The 19,532-nt window shown below is 50.9% G+C and overlaps 2 protein-coding genes across 3 annotated transcripts in view; one reads left to right on the top strand and one right to left on the bottom strand.

The window, feature by feature from the left end:
- Window positions 1–8,371, bottom strand: part of KIF26A (kinesin family member 26A) — a 159,059-nt gene extending 150,688 nt beyond the window's left edge. Inside the window, exon 1 of the mRNA XM_083609131.1 lies at window positions 8,202–8,371. Coding sequence (XP_083465257.1) covers window positions 8,202–8,336 — 135 coding nt within the window. The 5' untranslated portion in view covers window positions 8,337–8,371. The remainder of the gene's footprint in view (window positions 1–8,201) is intronic.
- The window catches only part of LOC310766010 (uncharacterized protein), a 776,685-nt gene that overhangs the window by 665,997 nt on the left and 91,156 nt on the right, over window positions 1–19,532 (top strand). The gene's annotated exons all lie outside the window — the stretch shown is intronic.

Below are 19,532 nucleotides of genomic sequence, written 5' to 3'. Positions count from 1 at the left end.
CCTCGGTCCAATATACCTGAAGGAGCATCTCCACCCCCATCATTCAGTCTGGACCCTGAGGTCCAGCTCTGAGGGCCTTCAGACTGTTCCCTCCTTGCAAGAAGTGAGGTTGCAGGGAACCAGGCAGAGGGCCTTCTCGGTTGTGGCACCCACCCTGTGGAACGCCCTCCCAACAGATGTCAAGTAAATAAACAACTACCTGACTTTTAGAAGACATCTGAAGGCAGCCCTGTTTAGGGAAGTTTTTAATGATGTATTTATCACATTATTATTATTATTATTATTATTATTATTATTATTATTATTCTGTTGGGAGCCACCTAGAGTGGCCAGGGAAACTCAGCCAGATGGGCGGGGTATAAATAAATTATTCTTAATTATTATCATTACTAATAATTATTATTACTATACACACAATGGTGTTGTTTGCCACATACGCACCAGTATTAACTGCAGTCGTGAGCATGTCAAAAGAGGGGAGGCATGCATGCCCAGACAGCTGCCACAGCTTGTGCGCATGGTGCGTTTACACACCCGAATTCTATGATGGCCACAAACACGACTGCCCTACCAAAGTTTGCATTTGCCCTGTAGAACCACCTTGCAGCCCACCAGTCCCGGATCATGGCCTCCTGGGTGACTGCCAAGAGATCATGCCCAAAAGCAAGATATGTTCAATCATTTGCATTCAGCTTGGCGCAGGAGGCAGGGGACCTCTCTCAGCTCAGGGGCCATATTCCCTTCTGGGGACCAGAGGCAAAACAGGCAGAGTGACACACAGACATTTCGCCTGTATGCGGTAGGCTGACAAAAAAGGTAAAGGTACCCCTGACTGTTAGGTCCAGTCGCGGACGACTCTGGGGTTGCGGTGCTCATCTCGCTCTATAGGCCGAGGGAGCCGGCGTTTGTCCGCAGACAGCTTCCGGGTCATGTGGCCAGCATGACTAAGCCACTTCTGGCAAACCAGAGCAGCGCACGGAAACGCCGTTTACCTTCCCGCCGGAGCGGTACCTATTTAGCTACTTGCACTTTGATGTGCTTTCGAACTGCTAGGTGGGCAGGAGCAGGGACCGAGCAACGGGAACTCACCCCGTCGAGGGGATTCGAACCGCCGACATTCTGATCGGCAAGTCCTAGGCTCTGCCTGAGCACAAATTCAACATATCCCTCTCTCTACTTCCACCCAAGAAAGCAAGGGCACATTTCAAGTAGCCCAATTAGGGTGTGGAGCGAGCCCATGCAGGGTATGTCCCGGGGAGAAGGGGTGTGACTGGGGAGCATCCCAAGGGGCTGGATAGACTCAGGGGTCCACGTTTGACCGCGCCCCCCCCCCAGGCCTGAAGCTCCCCATCCTTGGTTTCAGCAGGTTAGAAAGTATTTAAAGCAGTTCCATTGGGAGGTGTGTTGATTCTAGCACTGCTACCTTTAGCAGGAGGTAGCGTCTCTCCCACTGGGTCCTGGCCCCTGCAAACGTCTAGCCCGTCCATCAACAATGTGTATTAGGGTGTACCCCTTTCTCCAGTTGCTAAGAGTAAGTGGGGGCCAGTCAACCTTACCCCCCCCCCTTTTGCCAATAAGTCATTCTGAAGAAGAGATGCAGCCGCCAGCCTCAGAGCAATTCACTCTCTGGCATTTTGTCCCCCACGAAAGCTGCACTCTTCCATACTTTACTTGGAAGCAAGTCCTATAGAATCACAGCAGTACTGCCCTGAACATGCCTGATCTTGGCTGCTGTCAGAAGCTAAGCAGGGTCAGGCCTGGTTAGAACCTGGATGGGAGACCTCATGGGTTCCGCAGGCTTTTCCTCTTTGGGAGTCAGTGTGGTATAGTGATTATAGTGTCAGACTGGGACGTGGGTTCAGATCGCCACTCGGCTGTGGAGCTCACTGGGTGACCTTAGAAGTCAATGCCTGTCAGCCAAACTATTGTTGGAATTCAGTGAGGAAAGGAAGACCCATATATGCCAACTTGGGCTCCTTGGAGATAAAGGTGGGGTGCAGATGCAATAAATAAATACCTAAAACTGATGAGACTTACTTCTGAGTAAACCCACATAGAATTGGACTGTATGGGAAGCGTCAAACCTTGCTCTTAGAGTAGGAGTAAGGGAACTTTTGGCCCCTCCAGATCTTTGCTGAACTGCAACTTTCATCATCCCTGATCATGCTTGCTAGGGCTGATGGGAGTTGTAGTACAGCGAAATCCAGAGGGGCAAAGGTTGGTTGCCCAGCCCTGATCTACATGAATGAGAGTTGAGGTCTTTGCAAAGCCACGCACCATCCCATTATTCTCATCGGAGAGCCAGGACTGGCTCCCGCTCCCTGTCGAGTGTAACACAGCAGCCAATTGGGTTTGCCGCCTCGAGATGTATACGACAGCCTCCATGCTAGTCTGGCAGCTGCAGTCCACAATCCTGGAAACAAGATGGCTTTAGTGAAAGGCATCTGCTGATGACCCCGGCAGAATGGATGGGATGGCCCTGATTCCACAGGTAATGCCATAGAATCATGGAATTGTAGAGTTGGAGGAGTTATCTAATCCAGCTCACTGCAATGCAGGAAACTCAGCGAAAGCATCCAGGACAGATGGCCACCCAACCTCTGTTTAAAAACCTCCAAGGAAGGAGAGTCCACAGCCAAACAGCTCTTACTGTCAGAAAGTTCTTCCTGATGTTTAGTTGGAATCTGCTTCCTTGTAACTCAGAGCCATTGGTTCAGAGCAGGAGAAAACAAGCTTGCTCCATCTTCCTTTAAGAGATTTGAAGATGGCTATCATATCTCCTCTCAGTCTCCTCTTTTCATGGCCGGTCCCTCGCTTGAGCGCAACCCGTTTATTTATTTATTAATACATTATTTTATTTTATTTATTTATTATTTATTTATTTATCGCACCTTTTTAAATAAATGGATACATAAATAAAAATGCAGTAAAGGGTACAAGGAGGCAAAAAGCACCCATCATCCGACTGTGTATCAGGCATCATCCCGTGGCAGAGCAGATGTTTTACATCAAGCATGGGGAACTGGCATCCTTCCAGATGTTGCTGGAGTGCAGGTCCCACCATCCCTTGCCAATTGCCCGCGCCATCTGGAGTGGATGGAAGTAGGAAAGCATGGTCCCGGGCAGCGTGGTGTAGTGGTTAGAGCGTCCAACTGGGAGCTGGGGAAACCGCCAGTCAAATCCCCGCTCAGACATGAGGTTCGCTGGGTGACCTTGGGCCAGTCACTCACCCTCTGGCTAACCTACCTCACAGGTTTTTGGGTGAGGATAAAATGGGGGAGTTATGGGGGGTGGAGAACAATGCATGCCACCTTTCATCTCCTTGGAGGGAAATGAATGGGGGGGGGGGAAACATTAATTAGAAGGACTTGGTTCCTCCGCCATTTTTTACATGCACAAATCTTAGATCCAATCTCTAGTTAAAAGGATCAGGTAGCGGCAGGAAAAGCCCTTCTCTGCCTGAGACCTTGGAGAACAATTGAATGTCACTACGTGGACAAATATTCTGACTGTCTTTTTCTTCAAAACGTGGCTGCACTTTGCAGCGGGGCGTGGGTGGGTGGGGAGATCTGCGCCAACCCCAGCAACTGTGGGAAAACCGTCTCCCTGGCAAGCCTACCCCCTGGTCCTGGACCTTCCAAGGAATACAGCTTGGAAGAAACTGTTTTGTGCCCTCCTGCCCCCACCTTAAAGAGTCGGGTCAGTGTGATGGGTCAAGGCGTTGACCTGGGACCTCATTCAGCCACGAAGCTCGCCCGCCGTGCGACTTTACGACCAGTTGCAACCTTGTCTCCTAACCTACCTCACAGGGTTGTTGTGAGACCCAACAGAATCGGCCAGTGCACCGCAACAAGGCTTTGGGGTTGCACTGGCCCCCCAAAAAGGGCCGACAAATTTAATAAATAAATGTTCCGTGGTAGATATGCAGGACTTCCTTTGGTTTTGAGAGGAACTTTTACCAACTGCATTCATTGTCTTAAAAAGAAAACTTCAGGTGAGTGATTTCAGGCTGTCAGGAGAGTCCTCCTTCGGTCTTCTTACCCACTGGGGCTGCCTCTGACTGATTTCAAGCTTGCTCAAAAGTAAAGTGAGTTAGGGTGGCCATTGGCTAAGCATAAGCCAATGAGAAGGAGCTGGATCAGGACAGCAGCCCTTCTAGCCCAATATTCTATTCTCACTGTGGTCTTCAGGACCCTTTGCAATAGGATGCCTGAGCCACACACAGCCTTGCACCTCTCCTCCTTACAGCACCGAGTCTCCATTGCCAAACCAACTCCTTGCGAGGTCTGCCTGTTCTCTCTGCCTGCCCCCCCCCCTCTCCTCGCAAATGAATTGATGGAGATGATTTCTACAGAGGAGCCCTGACCTGGCAGCTGGAGAAATTAGCATAGTGAACTAATTGCCTAGTCAGCTGCTGTTTCCTATTGTTTTGTTTTGAAATCCACCCTTAAAAGAAAAACAGTTCTGCCAGATTTTCTGCATGGGGAGCCTATGTGATGAGCCAAGCTTTAACAATGCCCTGGGTCCTGCTTGTGAGCTCCCCAGAGATCATCTGGTTGGCCAGGATGAGACCAGGATGTTGGACTTAGCTGGGCCATGGGCCCGATCCGACAGACACTATTTATGTTCAAAGTTCCATCTCATAGAATCATAGAGTTGAAAGGGCCCCTGCGGTTCGTTGCAGCATCAGAAAAAGCTACTGCTATTGTAGGCTGCATCAACAGAAGTCTGGTGCCTAGATCAAGGGAAGTCATAAAGTCACTCTATTCTGCCTTGGTCAGACCACACCTGGAATGCTGTGTCCAGTTCTGGGCACCACAATTTACGAAGGATTATTGACAAGCAGGAACATGTGCAGAGGAGGGCGACCAATCTGATCAAAGGTCTGGAAATCAAGCCTTATGAGGAGCGGTTGAGGGAGCTGGGTATGTCTAACCTGGAAAAGAGGAGATATGATCGCCATCTTCGAATCTCTAAAGGGCTGTCTCATGGAAGTTGGAGCAAGCTTGTTTTCTCCTGCTCTGGAGGGTAGGACTCGAACCAGTGGCTTCAAGTCACAAGAAAGGAGGTTCCGACTCAACATCAGGAAGAACTTTCTGACAGCAAGAGCTCATGACCTGATTTTACTCCCGTTAAGTTACGCCAAGCATGGCCAATGTGGTGCCGCCAAGATGGTGTGGACTACAACTCCCATCAGCCCCTGCCAGCACGGAAATAGGTCAGGGATGATGGGAACTGCAGTTCAGCAGCATCTGCAGCGCCACAGGTTCCCTTCTCATGCATGGGAGCCATTTTTAATGAATGCATATGGGGTTAAGAGTTTGCCCGAGTGTGTCCCCTGCACACATCATGTTTGCAGTTTTGAGCACTGACCAGGAAGCTGAACATCGCCTCTCTGTAAAGCTTCTCTGGTTTCTGGCTGAACCATTCGCACGTGCTTGATTTCTCCCCACCACGGGCTATCAGTGGCTACCAGCCATGACAGCTATTCCCTGCCTTCGCAGTTGGAGACAGCGATGTTTCTGAACACTAGTTGCTGGAAACTACAGGGGGGGAAGAGAGGTCTTGTGTTCGAATCCTGATTGCGAGTTTCCCACAGGCATCCGGCTGACCACTCTGAGAACAGGATACTGGACTAGATGGGCTATTGGCCCAGATCCTGCAGGTTCTTCTTTTGTTCTTACAGCTGCACGTGTGAACGGACTGCAATCTGGGGAGAAACATCCCTTTGCAAGTGAGGCAAAAGCAGTGGGGAAGTTTCTGCCAGTGGAATTTGACCTGAGATACTGGCCACCGCTTGACGTTGCAGTCACCCAGGGACGCACGTGTAAACCGGCTCGATGCCAGAGGCACCCAGCGGTTTGACCTGATTTCAAGCATCCCAGGGAGGCGAGCAACACTCTTTGAATTCTTCCAGAGCAAAGTGAGCTCGTGCGGCTGCTAGAATTTGTAGCTACTGCTGCAATTACACGTTTGAGAAATCCTTTTCTTAGCTCTCTTTTTTGCGGGGTGGGGGAGAGAAGAGAAGAGAGGCGTGCCACTAAATTGGCTCAACCGCAGAGTCGAGGTAAAAAGGCTGAGACTTCCCTCGCGAGGAGCGAAGCAACCTGCGGCTGGCGGTTCTCCGGTCCCTGTTACTAGAGCGCCATCTGCCGGCCGCGCGTGGCTCTGCAGCTGCCCGGCTGGAGAAAATTAAGCCATCTCTCCGCATTGGGCGAAGGAAGGAGCGCGCGTCGAGGGGTCCCCAGGACCAGATCTTCTCGTTCAACACTGCCGGTCTGCCTCGCCCCGAATAGCCCACCGGCCCCCAGGAGCTCCTTCCTTGCCCCATAACCAGCACAGGCGCCTCATTCCCATCGGCAATCCATCCAGGGGCTGTGCCCAATACTAGGTAGCAAGCGCACCTGTTCAATATTTTTGGGGGGGAGGGTCTTTTTTCTCGCCTTCATTGTTGCTAGCCAGACGCGAGCCCGCATCCCTGAAACGGGCCAAAGCGTCCGGGCCAGGCGCCAATGCTCTCCCCCCTCAAGGCGCAGCCTACAAGGACCCCCCGACCCCCTTGGCCACGTCTGGGGGAAGGAGACCCGACGCTCCCAAGCGTGCATGGTTGAAGAAGGCGGGCGCTCCCGGGCTGGCGTCTAACTTTAACCCGTCGAGGGGAAAGCGGGGCGGTGGAGACGCCCAGGCTGCCCGTGGGGGGGGGGGCGACTCCGCCTTCGCTCTTGAGCCGTAACGCTAGCTCGGGCAACCCTCAGAAGCGTCCCCGCCTCCTGCCTCCCCCAGTCCAAACTCCATCAAGCGCGATCGTGGCTTGCTTTCGCTCCACTTCCTTCGGCGCGCCAACACCCAGGCGCCTCGGCCGCTCCCTCTCGCCCCCGCTCTCTCACACACCCTCCATACACGCGAGTCCCCTGAGGCAACGTGGGAAGGGTGCGCTCTCTCCGCCCGCTAGTCCCCTCTCCCCCACCAGCCCCCAACCCTCCTTCCAACCACCACCACCCCGGCTCTCCCCTTCCAACCTCATCGAAGTAGCCCACCCCGAACAACCCACAGCCACGCCACCCCACCCCTCGCGTCCTCCCCCCGTTCTTAGCCTGGCGGCGTCTGCAAATGTGGCACTTCGGATCCAATTTGCGAGAGCAGCAGGCAAGGAGCGTTAAGAGGCGCCAAGCCGGGCTGGTGTAGCCATGAGGGAGCGGGGGGCGGGGGCCGCTGGCATTTCCAGGCTAAGTAAGCCCCCTCCTGGACCAACTCCCGTCCAACAACGCCTTGGCTCAGCGCCGACAAAATAATCACCGGGAAGCACGCGCTTCTGAGCATGGGCAGAATGCTTTTATCTCCACCGCGGAATTAAACATCAGTGTTAGGATTCTTTTTAATAAGAAAAAAGTGGAAAGGGGTGTGTCTTGAACCCCAGCAGTTGATCAAATCCTAAAAGAAGGAGGCTCTTGCACCAATGCACCCCTGTGCAAACCGGCTCAACCCACAGCTCCGGAGACCAGAGACACGTGCGCGCAGCCCTCCTTCAGGTGGTTAAATGAAACTTTCCGTAGGGAACTGAGAACTGAAAAGGCGGGTGCTGGAGGATCCCGGCGAGGCGAGCCCTGGTGGCATTCTGCTCCGCTTCCCCTCCAGGCTTCCTTTCCCCCGCCGCCGCGCAGTTAAACTGGGGAGTGGAAGAAAACGTCGCCTGCCTCGCATCCGCGCCTAAGAACAGGCGTGGCAGAAACAGAATCAGCCTGCTCCGGAGCGCAGGAGGCCGCCGGCAACTCGCTCAAAGACCCCATGTGCCAGAGAGCCGGCGGGTTACAGAAGCCTGCCTGGACTCCCAAGGTCCTATTACCGCGATTGCTTGTGGGAATAACCCGAGAAGGATTCCTCAGCGATTCTCTCGCTCTTTCTGGCGCTCGAGCGACGCGCGCTTCCACCTACCGAGCGCTGTCCCTGGTGCTGAAAGCGCGTCGGAGCCACCAAAGGACCCTTTCCTTATTCCTAGGCACACGAAAGTCCACAACTGCTTCTACTTTCTCTCTGTGTGTGTGTCTCCAGCATCCCTCACCTGGCTTATTTATTACCACGCTCTCTTTAAGTTTTTGCTCCATGTGCGCGGCCTAAAAGTAAGGTGCCTGCAGCTCCCTCTTGCTTGTCGGAGTCCTTAAAAGCCACCCTCCGGCCACCCACCCACCCAGACCGTGTCTTACCTTGCCTTTCCTCCTGAGAAGATGGCTGGTAAATCCGAAGATGATCTCGGAATCCAAGCAGAGAGCTCCGATCTCCAGCAAACTGGAGTTTTTCCTAGTAGCATTGGGAGGTTCCGTCGATTTTTGAAAAGCCATAGTTTTTAGTTGTTTGGGGGCAGCGGGGGAGTTAACCTCTCCAGCTCCCTGAGCAATATCCAAGGGTTGGCAGGGGTAGGGGACGGTGTCACGCCTTCATGGTCCTTTGCTGAGACGCGCCTCTGCTGTGGGTGAGGATCCAAAGACTACCCAGCTCCGCTCGCTCTTCCTTTCCCTCGTTCTGAGCCTCTCAGCAGCGCACCTTGCGGGAACAACCTCCTGTAGGAACGGCAGCGGCTCCTCTCCGCGTCCCGCGCAGATCTTATCCTCTCCCAGGTCGACTCCACCAGGCAAGCCAGAACCCCCTCTGCCATCAGCTAGCCGGGGCTGAGAAGGTGCGCTCTTGAGGGCTCAAGGAAAGGGCTGGGCTAGCCACAGCTGCCTTTCTTTCACTACACACACACACCCCGCAGTTGTAGATTGGGGCGCAAATATCCAGGAAGCTCGATCTGTGATGCTGATGGTGCTGAGAGGATTAAGGTGGGGAGCGAGTTGAAGAGTTTGGAAGGAAACAAAGAAATCACTTTCCAAATCTGGGCAGAGCGCAGCTCCAGGGAACGGCGGGGGTGTGCTTTAGGTGAGCTCCTCCAGAACAAGCGCGCCGCCCATCCATCCGAGCTCCCTTTGGCCGCCACCACGGGTCCTACTTCCCCACCCACCACCCCGTCCCTGCTTTCCCTCGGAGTCGCTGTCCAGCAGCTGATCAGCCTCGCTGAGCGCACCCTGGAGGCTGGCGCAGGGAGGAGGAGGAGGAGGAGGCGGCGGCGGCAGCGGCAGCAGCGATAGCCCAGCCCATGCTCACTCTGCTCCGCCAAGCAGCAAAGTTGCCCGCCTGGCCAGGCTCGAGTCGGCGGCTTTCTCTCTGGCGCTGCTATACCGCGGCCAGGAGGCAAGACCAGTCCCTGCTCCAGCCAGCGCTGGTTCTGAGGCGCGCTCTGCTTGCCTAGCTAGAAGGAGCCCTGATCGCAGCCCCTGCCGCAGGGCTGGGGGGAGGGGGGGCGAGGAGCCACCAGCCCCCCCTTCTCCAAGCCAATCTCCTCCCCCCCACACCCACCCACCCTTTCCAAACGCAGCTGCCTTCGGTGACATCAGCTAGCAGTGACAAACAGACAGACAGATAGCGCCACGGTGCACTGAAGGGGGAAGAGCAGGATCGATAGGCTTCCAAGGCTGGGGAGAGAAAGGGAGGAGTGGGGGGGGGCTTGCGGAGGGCGGGGGGAGCTCCATTCGGAGCATTGATCCTTTCTTCAAGACACCCCACCCCTCCAGTCCCCGTGCGTATGCTGAAAGTGAGTTGAATGAGCTGTTTAGCCCAGCTTGGCACTGGAGGTGTGGGGAGAAAGAGGGAGAGAGAGGATGTGGCGCGCAGCGAGGAATCGCCAACTTAATCCTCTTAACTTGGGCATTCATTGCTGGCACTTCCAAGGGAGCGCTGGAGCAAGAAGTAATATCGGTGCCATTGCGAGTCCTTTCTCCTGGAGCTAATCGACCCACGCTCCCCAACGTGAAGATATTTGACAGGGAGAAGCCACCACAGTCTTCCAGCTGCAGCGTGTCCTTGGGCTGGTCCGTGCCCGCATGCTTCTCCCCCTTAACAAGCATCACGTGAAAAGACGTGAACGTGTGAATGGGCCATTGCGACATCAAACACGGCAGGCACAGCTTTTCCCCTCTTCTCTCGCCTGAGATGCTCTTTAGTGGACACAGGTTCACGTGTTCACCATGTGAGCCAGTGTTGCCTAATGGTTAGAGTGCTGGAACTAGGACCTGGGAGACCAAGGTTCGAATCCCCCCACTCGCCCATGAAGCTCGCTGGGTGACCTTGGACTAGCTGCCATCTCTTAGCCTAACCTACCTCACAGGGTTGTTGTGAGGATGAAATAGGGAGCAGGAGAACCATGAACACCACCTTAAGATCCTTGGAAGAAAAAAAGGCGGTCCATATAAAGGTAATAAATAAACAAAATAAATAAATAAGTGTAGAAAAACCCACATGGGTGAACCAGCCATTTGTTCCAGGTTACACGGACGACTTTGGGTCATTTCTCTGAGGTAGTTTATTTTTAAGTTTTTATGTGTTTATATGCGTATTGCATTTTTAAACTTAAAATCCATTGTTGTACAGTTGTACCTCAGGTTACATATGCTTCAGGTTACATACGCTTCAGGTTACAGACTCCACTAACCCAGAAATAGTGCTTCAGGTTAAGAACTTTGCTTCAGGATGAGAACAGAAATCGTGCTTTGGCGGCGCGGCGGCAGCAGGAGGCCCCATTAGCTAAAGTGGTGCTTCAGGTTAAGAACAGCTTCAGGTTAAGAACGGACCTCCAGAACAAATTAAGCACTTAACCCAATGTACCACTGTATTTGATATGTTTTCCTTCTATTGGGGGTCGCCAATCTTTCTGGGCCAGTGGGCACTTCTGTAAACTGATGAAACTTTTGTGGGCACCCCACAGCCAAGAAAACACCACAACCTAGTCTACATGGCACAACAGAATGCTTCTTTTAAGCCTGATTTTATGGGGGGGGGGAGGCATGAATACCATGTTGTCAATCCTTGTTCTAGGTTCTAAAAAGAGGGTTGATCAAAGTTTTGCTCCCGGAGGACCTCTCAACTGGCTTAGGCTTGGGGTGGTTATTAGGCAGACAGAGAGGAAGGACTGAATGAGGGTTGGTGGGAACTGTGTTTGCCCTGATGGGCCAGCCTTCACTGCTTTCAGTGCAAGCTTGATTGAAGCTCTGTTACCTTTCCCTGCTCACAGAAACAGAGCACCACGTGCTTAGAATAATAGAACTATAAAGCAATGACAAACCTAGGCAGCATCTTAAAAAGCAGAGACATCACCTTGCGGACAAAGGTTCGTGTAGTTAAAGCTATGGTTTTCCCAGTAGTGACGTATGGAAGTGAGAGCTGGACCATAAAGAAGGCTGATAGCTGAAGAATTGATGCTTTTGAATTATGGTGCTGGAGGACACTCTTGAGAGTCCCATGGACTGCAAGAAGATCAAACCTCTCCATTCTGAAGGAAATCAGCCCTGAGTGCTCACTGGAAGGACAGACCGTGAAGCTGAGGCTCCAATACTTTGGCCACCTCATGAGAAGAAAATACTTCCTGGAAAAGACCCTGATGTTGGGAAAGATGGAGGGCACAAGGAGAAGGGGACGACAGAGGACGAGATGGTTGGGCAGTGTTCTCGAAGCTACCAGCATGAGTTTGACCAAACTGCGGGAGGCAGTGGAAGACAGGAGTGCCTGGCGTGCTCTGGTCCATGGGGGTCACGAAGAGTCAGACACGACTAAACGACTAAACAACAAGAGTTGAAAGGAGTTGGCAGACAACTACCTTTTGACCAAAATCTACTTTAAAAAGCCACTATGTGTGTGGAACACCTGGAATGCAGAGGAAGGTGAACCATAACCCTAAACATACCTGAGTACTACAGCCCAGGTGTAACCCAACCATTCTGGGGCTCCCAGAATATGAATACTCACTGGTATAGTAGCTGCTGTTGGAAGGGACAGGGTTAAGAATCCCCTCCTCCTCTTCCTCCTCTATTTTTCATCTGCCTCCCTCTTCCAGTCCTCTATCCCTAAAGATGAATGAAGCACTGCCCCGCCAACCTCAGCCTGCCCTCAGCCAGCCCCCACCTGCCTGTCATCTCACTTACAATTAGTCGGGGGTGCTTGGCTCTGGCTCCACCTTCTGCTGGTCTTTCTGCCTCCCGCCCTACCAGATCCCAGTTGACACCAGCCACCACCAGTCTCCTGTAGATGCTTTTCATTTAAACCACACCTGCACACACAAGGAGGCAGGTTGGCATCCCTTTGTCTCGGGAGGCGATGGAGGAGTGTGTCTTTGGGGGTGCAGTTGAACTGTTGGAAGGTTGCAGCACCTGCTGTGGCTGTAGAGACCAATACAGGAGAGACATGTTTTGTTGCAGCTGGGGGCAGATGAAGGCATCTGGTTGGGCTGCTGCAGATGCAACAGGGCCTTTCTTGAATTTATTATATCGGTCACAGACCAGTTCCAGCCCACATACAATATCAAGGAAGTCATAAAACACGATAAAGATACATTTGAATTTGCAATTAAGTATAACAGGGACAATACAGATATAGCAACAGATTGAAAATATGTAAATAAATTAAAACTTAGTCACGGACATATAACCTAAAATTATCATTTAAGGCCTTAATCATTATGATAGCACAGCTTGTTCCCTAAGTTTTATGGCAATCGCACAGAATTTGGCTACCCTTAATGCAATCTCAGGCTCCTTGTCCTCTACCAGGGATTTTAGACATTGAAGTATGGATTCATCTGGAGATTTTTGCATAGCACAGGTAATAAATACGGAGCGTATATCCCCGTAGAAACGGCAGAGTAACAAGGCACGAGAGACAGTTTCTACCTCCATCAAGCTCCTGGGGCTGACTCGTTCTGCATATGGTTTACCCTCAAATCTGCCCTGCAATAAGGCAGATGGCAGCACGCTGAATCTTGCGAGGGCAAATACCTGTATTTAGGTATTTGTAATTTTGACAAATAATTTGCTGGAGTAAATCCTCTCACAGGGCGTTTCTTCTTTCTGCGCTCCTCCCAGAGGTCATTCCTCCTGTGGTCACTGCTATGGATACACAACCTGTCTGTCTGTCTCCAGACACTGTGGTCATCTGCAAGGGATTCCCTGAAGTCAGCTCCCCACACAGCACATTCTTGGGGATCCTGCCATCTTCCATTCCGCAGACATGACCAAGCTAGTGTAGACGTCACTGAGATGGGAAGGTGGGCTTAGAAGAGCACACCTTTGCTGAGGCTCTGCGCTGCCATGTGATGCCCAAAATCTTCCTCCCACAGTGCATGTGGAAGGCATGGAAACATTGCTCCTGGCAGTGGTGAGTTGCCCAAGACTCTCTTCCCTAAAGCAGTGTGCTCAGCACTCAAGTCTGGTAGACCTTCATCCTGGTGTTGTACGTTAGCATCATATTCTGGCACACCACAGGGATGTGTGCTAAGTCCCTACCTGTATTCATTGTATACATACGATTGTGTATCATCTGACCCATCAACTGCAATTATTAAGTTTGCAGATGACACCACCATAATGGGTTTAATAACAGTTGGAGACGAATCAGCGTATAGAGGGGAGGTCCAAAAAATATCTACATGGTGCCTAGGGAACAACTTGCACCTTAATATCAGCAAGACAAAGGAAATGGTGTTGGACTTTCGGAGGAAGAGAAGAGAACTAGCCCCTCTGTACATCGGGGAGGGCAGTGTGAAGATAGTCTCTTCCTTTAAATTCCTAGGAGTTTATCTCAGTGAAGACCTTACTTGGAAAATAAATACAACCCAGGTGGTTAAGAAAGCCCAACAGAGACTCCATCACCTCAGAGTATTGCGGAAGAATGATGTCAATCAACATTTGATGATCTCCTTCTGCCGGTCAACAATAGAAAGTGTCCTTTCATACTGCATCACAGTGTGGTACGCTGGTTTGACATCATCTGATAAGAACTGCCTACAGAGGGTGGTGAATACAGCACAAGGTATTATGGGCTGTCCTGTGAATCCACTGGATGAAGTAGCAGAAGAACGTTGCCTCAGGAGAGTGAGGAAAATTCTCAGGGATGATTCACAGGACCTGGGAGGTGATTGTATAATCTTACTGTATACAAGTTGTACAAGTGACAATAAAGTATTTCAATTTCATATTCTCCCATATTCTTCGGAGAGGTGACCCATTGCCGTAGCTGCCTTGCCAACACACTTGTCCAGTTCAGCGTCAGTGGAGAGGATCGGGAGGCAATGACACACATTGTCATTACCCACACAGTGGCTAAGGGCAGTAGCTCAGGAGTAGCACATCTGTTTTGAATGTGGAAGGTCCCTTATTAAACCTCTGGTATCTCCAAGGGACACGGGTGGCGCTGTGGGTTAAACCACAGAGCCTAGGACTTGCCAATCAGAAGGTCGGCGGTTTGAATCCCCACGACGGGGTGAGCTCCTGTTGCTCGGTCCCTGCTCCTGCCAACCTAGCAGTTTGAAAGCACACCAGTGCAAGTAGATAAATAGGTACCGCTCCGGCGAGAAGGTAAACGGTGTTTCCGTGTGCTGCTCTGGTTCTCCAGAAGCGGCTTAGTCATGCTGGCCACATGACCCGGAAGCTGTACGCCGGCTCCCACGGCCAATAAAGCGAGATGAGCGCCGCAACCCCAGAGTTGGCCACAACTGGACCTAATGGTCAGGGGTCCCTTCACCTTTACCTTTATCTCCAGGGGAGAGACTCCGATCTTAAAACCCTGGTTCACTTCTTCCAGTCCTGAGGATCTGACTCATTATAAGGCAGCTTCCTCTGTAGCATTTTGTTTGGCCTTGAGATACTCCATGGTCTTGTATTTATGCCTAAAGGCCACTGTGAAACTGGAAACCAGTATCTCTGCTTCCCGCCTTCACCTTTGGCTGCCAATAGAGCCTGCTGGTGCCTCAGCCCTGCCGGCCAGAAAAATCCTTTCCTGCTAATAGAGCAAGGGTGATGGATTCTGTCTCTTTGTGAACTTCCTATTTGCTTTGCGCCCTTATCAGCCAGTTTTGTGAACGGCAGAGGCAGCTGTCAGCGGGGCTAGCCAGTATACAGGTGTGAGCAGGGAAACAAGACCGCATAGGAGAAAAGGGACTTATCGAAGGCCAGAAGGATTCCAAACAAACCGAGGCAAGAAATAAGCACCGTTAAGTCCATCCATTCACCTGTCCTACATAATCATAATGAACTCATTCCCTGAGCATAGGCCTTCATGTAGACGCCATATGGCACCATCCATGCATAAGAAAGGAGGTATAAACAGCTGTGGGGGAACTCTAAGGCTTGCAGGCAATCTTTGGAGGGGGTAGAAATAGTCCAATAGGGACAGCGCTTGCTCAGGGAGCAGGGAATGCTGACTGATTGTTGTGGGAGAACGGAAAACATCAGGGAGAAGGAATGGAATGGAGCATCCTGGTGGAGGGCCGGCTGGAACCCTGAAGAGAAGCACTTCGTGCTGCAACACTTTGTTGTAGGGTCCACCTGTTAATATACGAAAGCCAAGAACCCAAGATTCTGTTCTGCTTTCCCAACATGCTAGCCTCATTCAGGTGTTCTTAAACTGGAGCACGTTGACTGGCAAAGTCTGCAGCGGGGTTGTAAGCAACCCGGGCTGAAAACACAAACTAAATGAAGCTCAGAATCCCTTCCAATGCTACAGTTCTGTGATTCTATGATTGACCCCAGCATCAAACCTGGTGTGGTTTCAGCTAGCATATATATTTTTTAAAAAATAATCAGTGCAAGTTCACTATTATGAGTTGCTGCCCCAATGCAAAACCATGGAGGGTGCTGTTATATTGGTGATGCATCAACTCTTTAATATAAAGAGCCTCCATATATCTGTTTATTTTCCAAAAAAAATATCATTTTTTTATGTACAGTCCTTTCAACAGAAGACTTTACATCCAAAATAAACCAGAATACTAGCCAAAACATGACTCACATATTTTCATTTGCACCAAATTCTTCTCAAATTCCCTTGTTTTTCTATTCTTTAATGTTAGTATTCTTCTTTTAACTCCTTATTCTTAGCCTCTTAAATCACCTATGTATCCTTAAACAAATTTCCAAGTATTGCCCTATACCTCCCTTCCCCCGACCCATTGCTTCCCTTCACACAGGTGCGATCTTCTCTACATAATATTGTTTCTCGTTGTGTTAGTTAAAGTTGTATTTATTGTTTCGTATATTTTATGATATCATCTTGTATCTTTGTGCACTTTAGCTATTGCTAATTTGAGCTCCAATCCCAGTTCTTTCCATATATTCCATATATCAGGTTTTTTTCCTGTGTTCATAGCAATTTGTGCTCATGATGGTATTGTGTGTAGCTAACCCCACTTTCAATACTGTACCTCTTTCAGCGTAGGCACACTGCTTCATTTCCTAGTGGTCCCCACGTCCTGCATCTTTCTGCTGAAATGGTGCAACCTTTCATGCCACAAATGTTCAGAGCAGGGTGTTGTTCCTCTCTTTTGTTGCGCTGCAGTGCAAGAACACCCCTCCAGCTGGCAGCAAGACAAGCACAACTGGGGGAGCATTGCAGAACGACTGATAAAAGCAGCATGATGCATGGACGGTCGAGTAAAAACCCACCCTCAATGTGCTAGCATCATGCCAATGGCATGTTGCAGAATGCACTCAATGGAAAAACACTGATATGGGCTGGCTGGATACAGAGGAGTAGTGGGAGGCACCAGCTGGAAGACCCCCTGTGGAAGAAGGTTAGAGGGAGAAGGAGCAGGCTGGGAGGAGGAGGTGTCAGAAGCAGAAAAGGTGACAGGGTTTAGTGAGCAGGAAGAGGCTGTGGCAGAGCACAGTTCAGACTCCGAGGCAGCAGAGGGGGCTGGAGAGGGCTGGAGCCAGGAGACAGAGAGGCAGGCTGCTGAAGAAGCCAGGGAGTCTCTCCCTCCTGCTGCAACCAGCTCCACCACAACCCTGGTCCCGTAGAACACGCCGAGAAATGAAACAGGCAGAGCAGAGGTTGGTTGCGCACAGATGTAGTCTGAGACTGTGGGGGGAATTCTCTGGAGAGGAGGAGTCCTTGTGAGCACTGGGAAGGCAAGGACCTTCAGTCCTTGCAATTGCTTCATTGGGGCAAGACCTCCTAGAAAGTCTTTCTGAGACCACTAGGCCAGAGCTGTGGGTTGTTTCCTTAAAGAAAGAGTTAATTTCACCGGCCTCGGGTAATTTATTGTTTTGTTGCTGACCTACACCTGACTCCCGCCCTGACGAACATTAGTCTGGAGAGGCCCACAACCATACAAGCTTCCTATCTGCTGGGTAACAGATATTGGACTGAGAATGAGAATGTGGGCAATTGCAGAGTGTCCCACCTACCTGGACTTTTCTGACCTCCTGAGATCCCCTCTCATTGGCCTGGTTTCTGTAAAACCGTTCCGTCTTAAATTGTATCCCAGTTGGACCAATGCATGGGTGAGGATATTGAGGCAGAGGAGAAGAGGAGACCCCCAGCCACCTTGTGTAACTCCCCCACCCCTCCCCCACCCCCCAGTTTCCCTTAAATAAGCCCTGACAAAGTGAAAAATCCCCCAGGTGTCCTGCTGATAACGGGAAAGTTATTAGCTTTCATTCAGGGTGTCCAAACTGAAGTAAAACATCCACCCAGGCGATTGTACGTAATAATGGACTAGATAAAGTCCATTTTTCTTGGGCCCTCTGAAAGCGATCCTTGGGCGTTAAAGCAGGTCTCTTAATAAATATCTTATCTCCTCCCCGCAGAGGCCTCGCTGCAGATAACCAGACAGCCATTACTGTATCTTTAATAATAACCACCCGAATTTCCATCAGGGCCCCTTCATAAAAGGCTCCCCTGGTTTAAAGGCCTCTTTGGGGGGGGAGGTCTCAAATCTCGGGAATGGCAAAACCGAAGACGGAAAGGCGGAGTGGGTGGGGGGAACAGGGTGCTCACATCTCTGGCAGGCCTCTCTCTGGGAGGGGTGTTTGGATTCAGCCCCCCCTTTCTCCTCCCAATGCCATCCACAAATTGCAAGCAAGGCAGTCCCGGCTGCTGGCCGCCCACAAAGACTTCAAACCCGTCCGAGATAAACAAGCAAATGGCCTGGCTACACTTCCCAGGTGACCCCAGTGGCTCAAAGGGCGAGGAGTACAGGGCTTTTTATACCCAGGGGATCCATATACTTCTGTCTCCAAATCATTATAGGTCAAGGGAATGGTGCTAGGATTGCTGGATTCTTGCGCACTGGCGGAAAGGGAGAGCTCTCTCCCCTGCTCCTTTGCATACCACCTTCCTATAATAAGCGGCAGTTTAGTATAGCACACATTTTAGAGTCTGGTTTGGAGTGTTGGGTGGAGTGCTCATACTCCCTGAACGCCCCACGGTCATTTAAGAACGCTGCAAGGCAAAGCTTGGTAGCAGCTCTGCAGCTGGTCTGTTACTAAAAGCAACGCACTGAATACTACAATATTCAGGAGAGATTTTCATTTGACACTTTGGTGCTCCCTTGAGGATTCTTCTTGGGCGTCCTAGAGAGTATCCCTTGGGGAACTTAGAGGAAGGAGGCACCTTGAATGAGCAGGCTGCTGTTTTTCTCCTGTACAGTTTTTGGGCTTCCTAGGGAAGCTGCTTATATGCACAGCTGGTCATAGTTCTGCAATAAAACTGCAAAGCTAAGCAGGGTCTGGTATGGTTTCAAATTGGATGGGGGACTACATGTTGAGATTCCTGCATAGCGGGAGGTTGGACTCAATGACCCTCACTTTGAACTCTACAATTCTATGATACAGTCATACCGTGTGTTGAGTTCCGCTCTTGTTACGGACTTTCAGCTTATGAACGCGGCAAACCCAGAAGTCTTTACTTCCGGGTTCACCGCCCGCACATGCGCACAAGAGGCACTCTAGTTGCGGACTTTTCAGGGTGCAAACAGCACCCCAAAACTAATTAAGTCTGCAACTAGAGGAACCACTGTACTAGAAGTCATCTAGCTTAGTGTTGTATATACCATCAGTGTAGACCAGGAGTTGCCAAACCTAGGTCTTCAGCTGTTTTTGGACTACATTCCCCATCATCCCTGACCAATGGTCCTGCTAGCTAGGGATGTGTGGGAGTTGTAGTCCTAAAACAGCAAGAGACCCAAGTTTGGGAAACACTGGTCTACACCGATGGGAAACAGCTCTCCAGGGTTTCAGGTAGGTTTCCCTAAGGTTTGTCTACCTTGACAAACCAGATACTGAACCCGGGACCTCATGCATGCAAGGCAAATGCTCTGTTCTTGAGCTATAGTCCTTTCACTAGGTGATGGAGCCTCTACAAGGATCCATAAAAGCTGGGTTACCTGCTCTTGATCGGGTTACACTCCCTCTGAAGGAGCAGGTATGTAGCTTGGGGGTCCTTCTAGGTCCTTTGCTGTCGCTTGAGTCTTGGGTGGCCTCAGCGGTGCAGAGTGCCTTCCATCAACTTCAGCTGGTGGCCCAGATGCCTCCTTATCTGGACAGGGATAGCTTAACTTCTGTTGTCTATGCTCTGGTGACCTCTATGTTAGATTGCTACAACACATTATACTTGGGACTGCCTCTGAAGGTTTGGAAACTTCCTAGGAAAACTACCCGGACCCTGTGATCACC

Source organism: Podarcis filfolensis, assembly GCF_964270895.1.
Source record: "Podarcis filfolensis genome assembly, chromosome: 1".
Classification (NCBI taxonomy): domain Eukaryota; kingdom Metazoa; phylum Chordata; class Lepidosauria; order Squamata; family Lacertidae; genus Podarcis; species Podarcis filfolensis.
The sequence above is the reverse complement of the archived record's forward strand: the minus strand, read 5'-3'. Positions and strand labels throughout refer to the sequence as shown.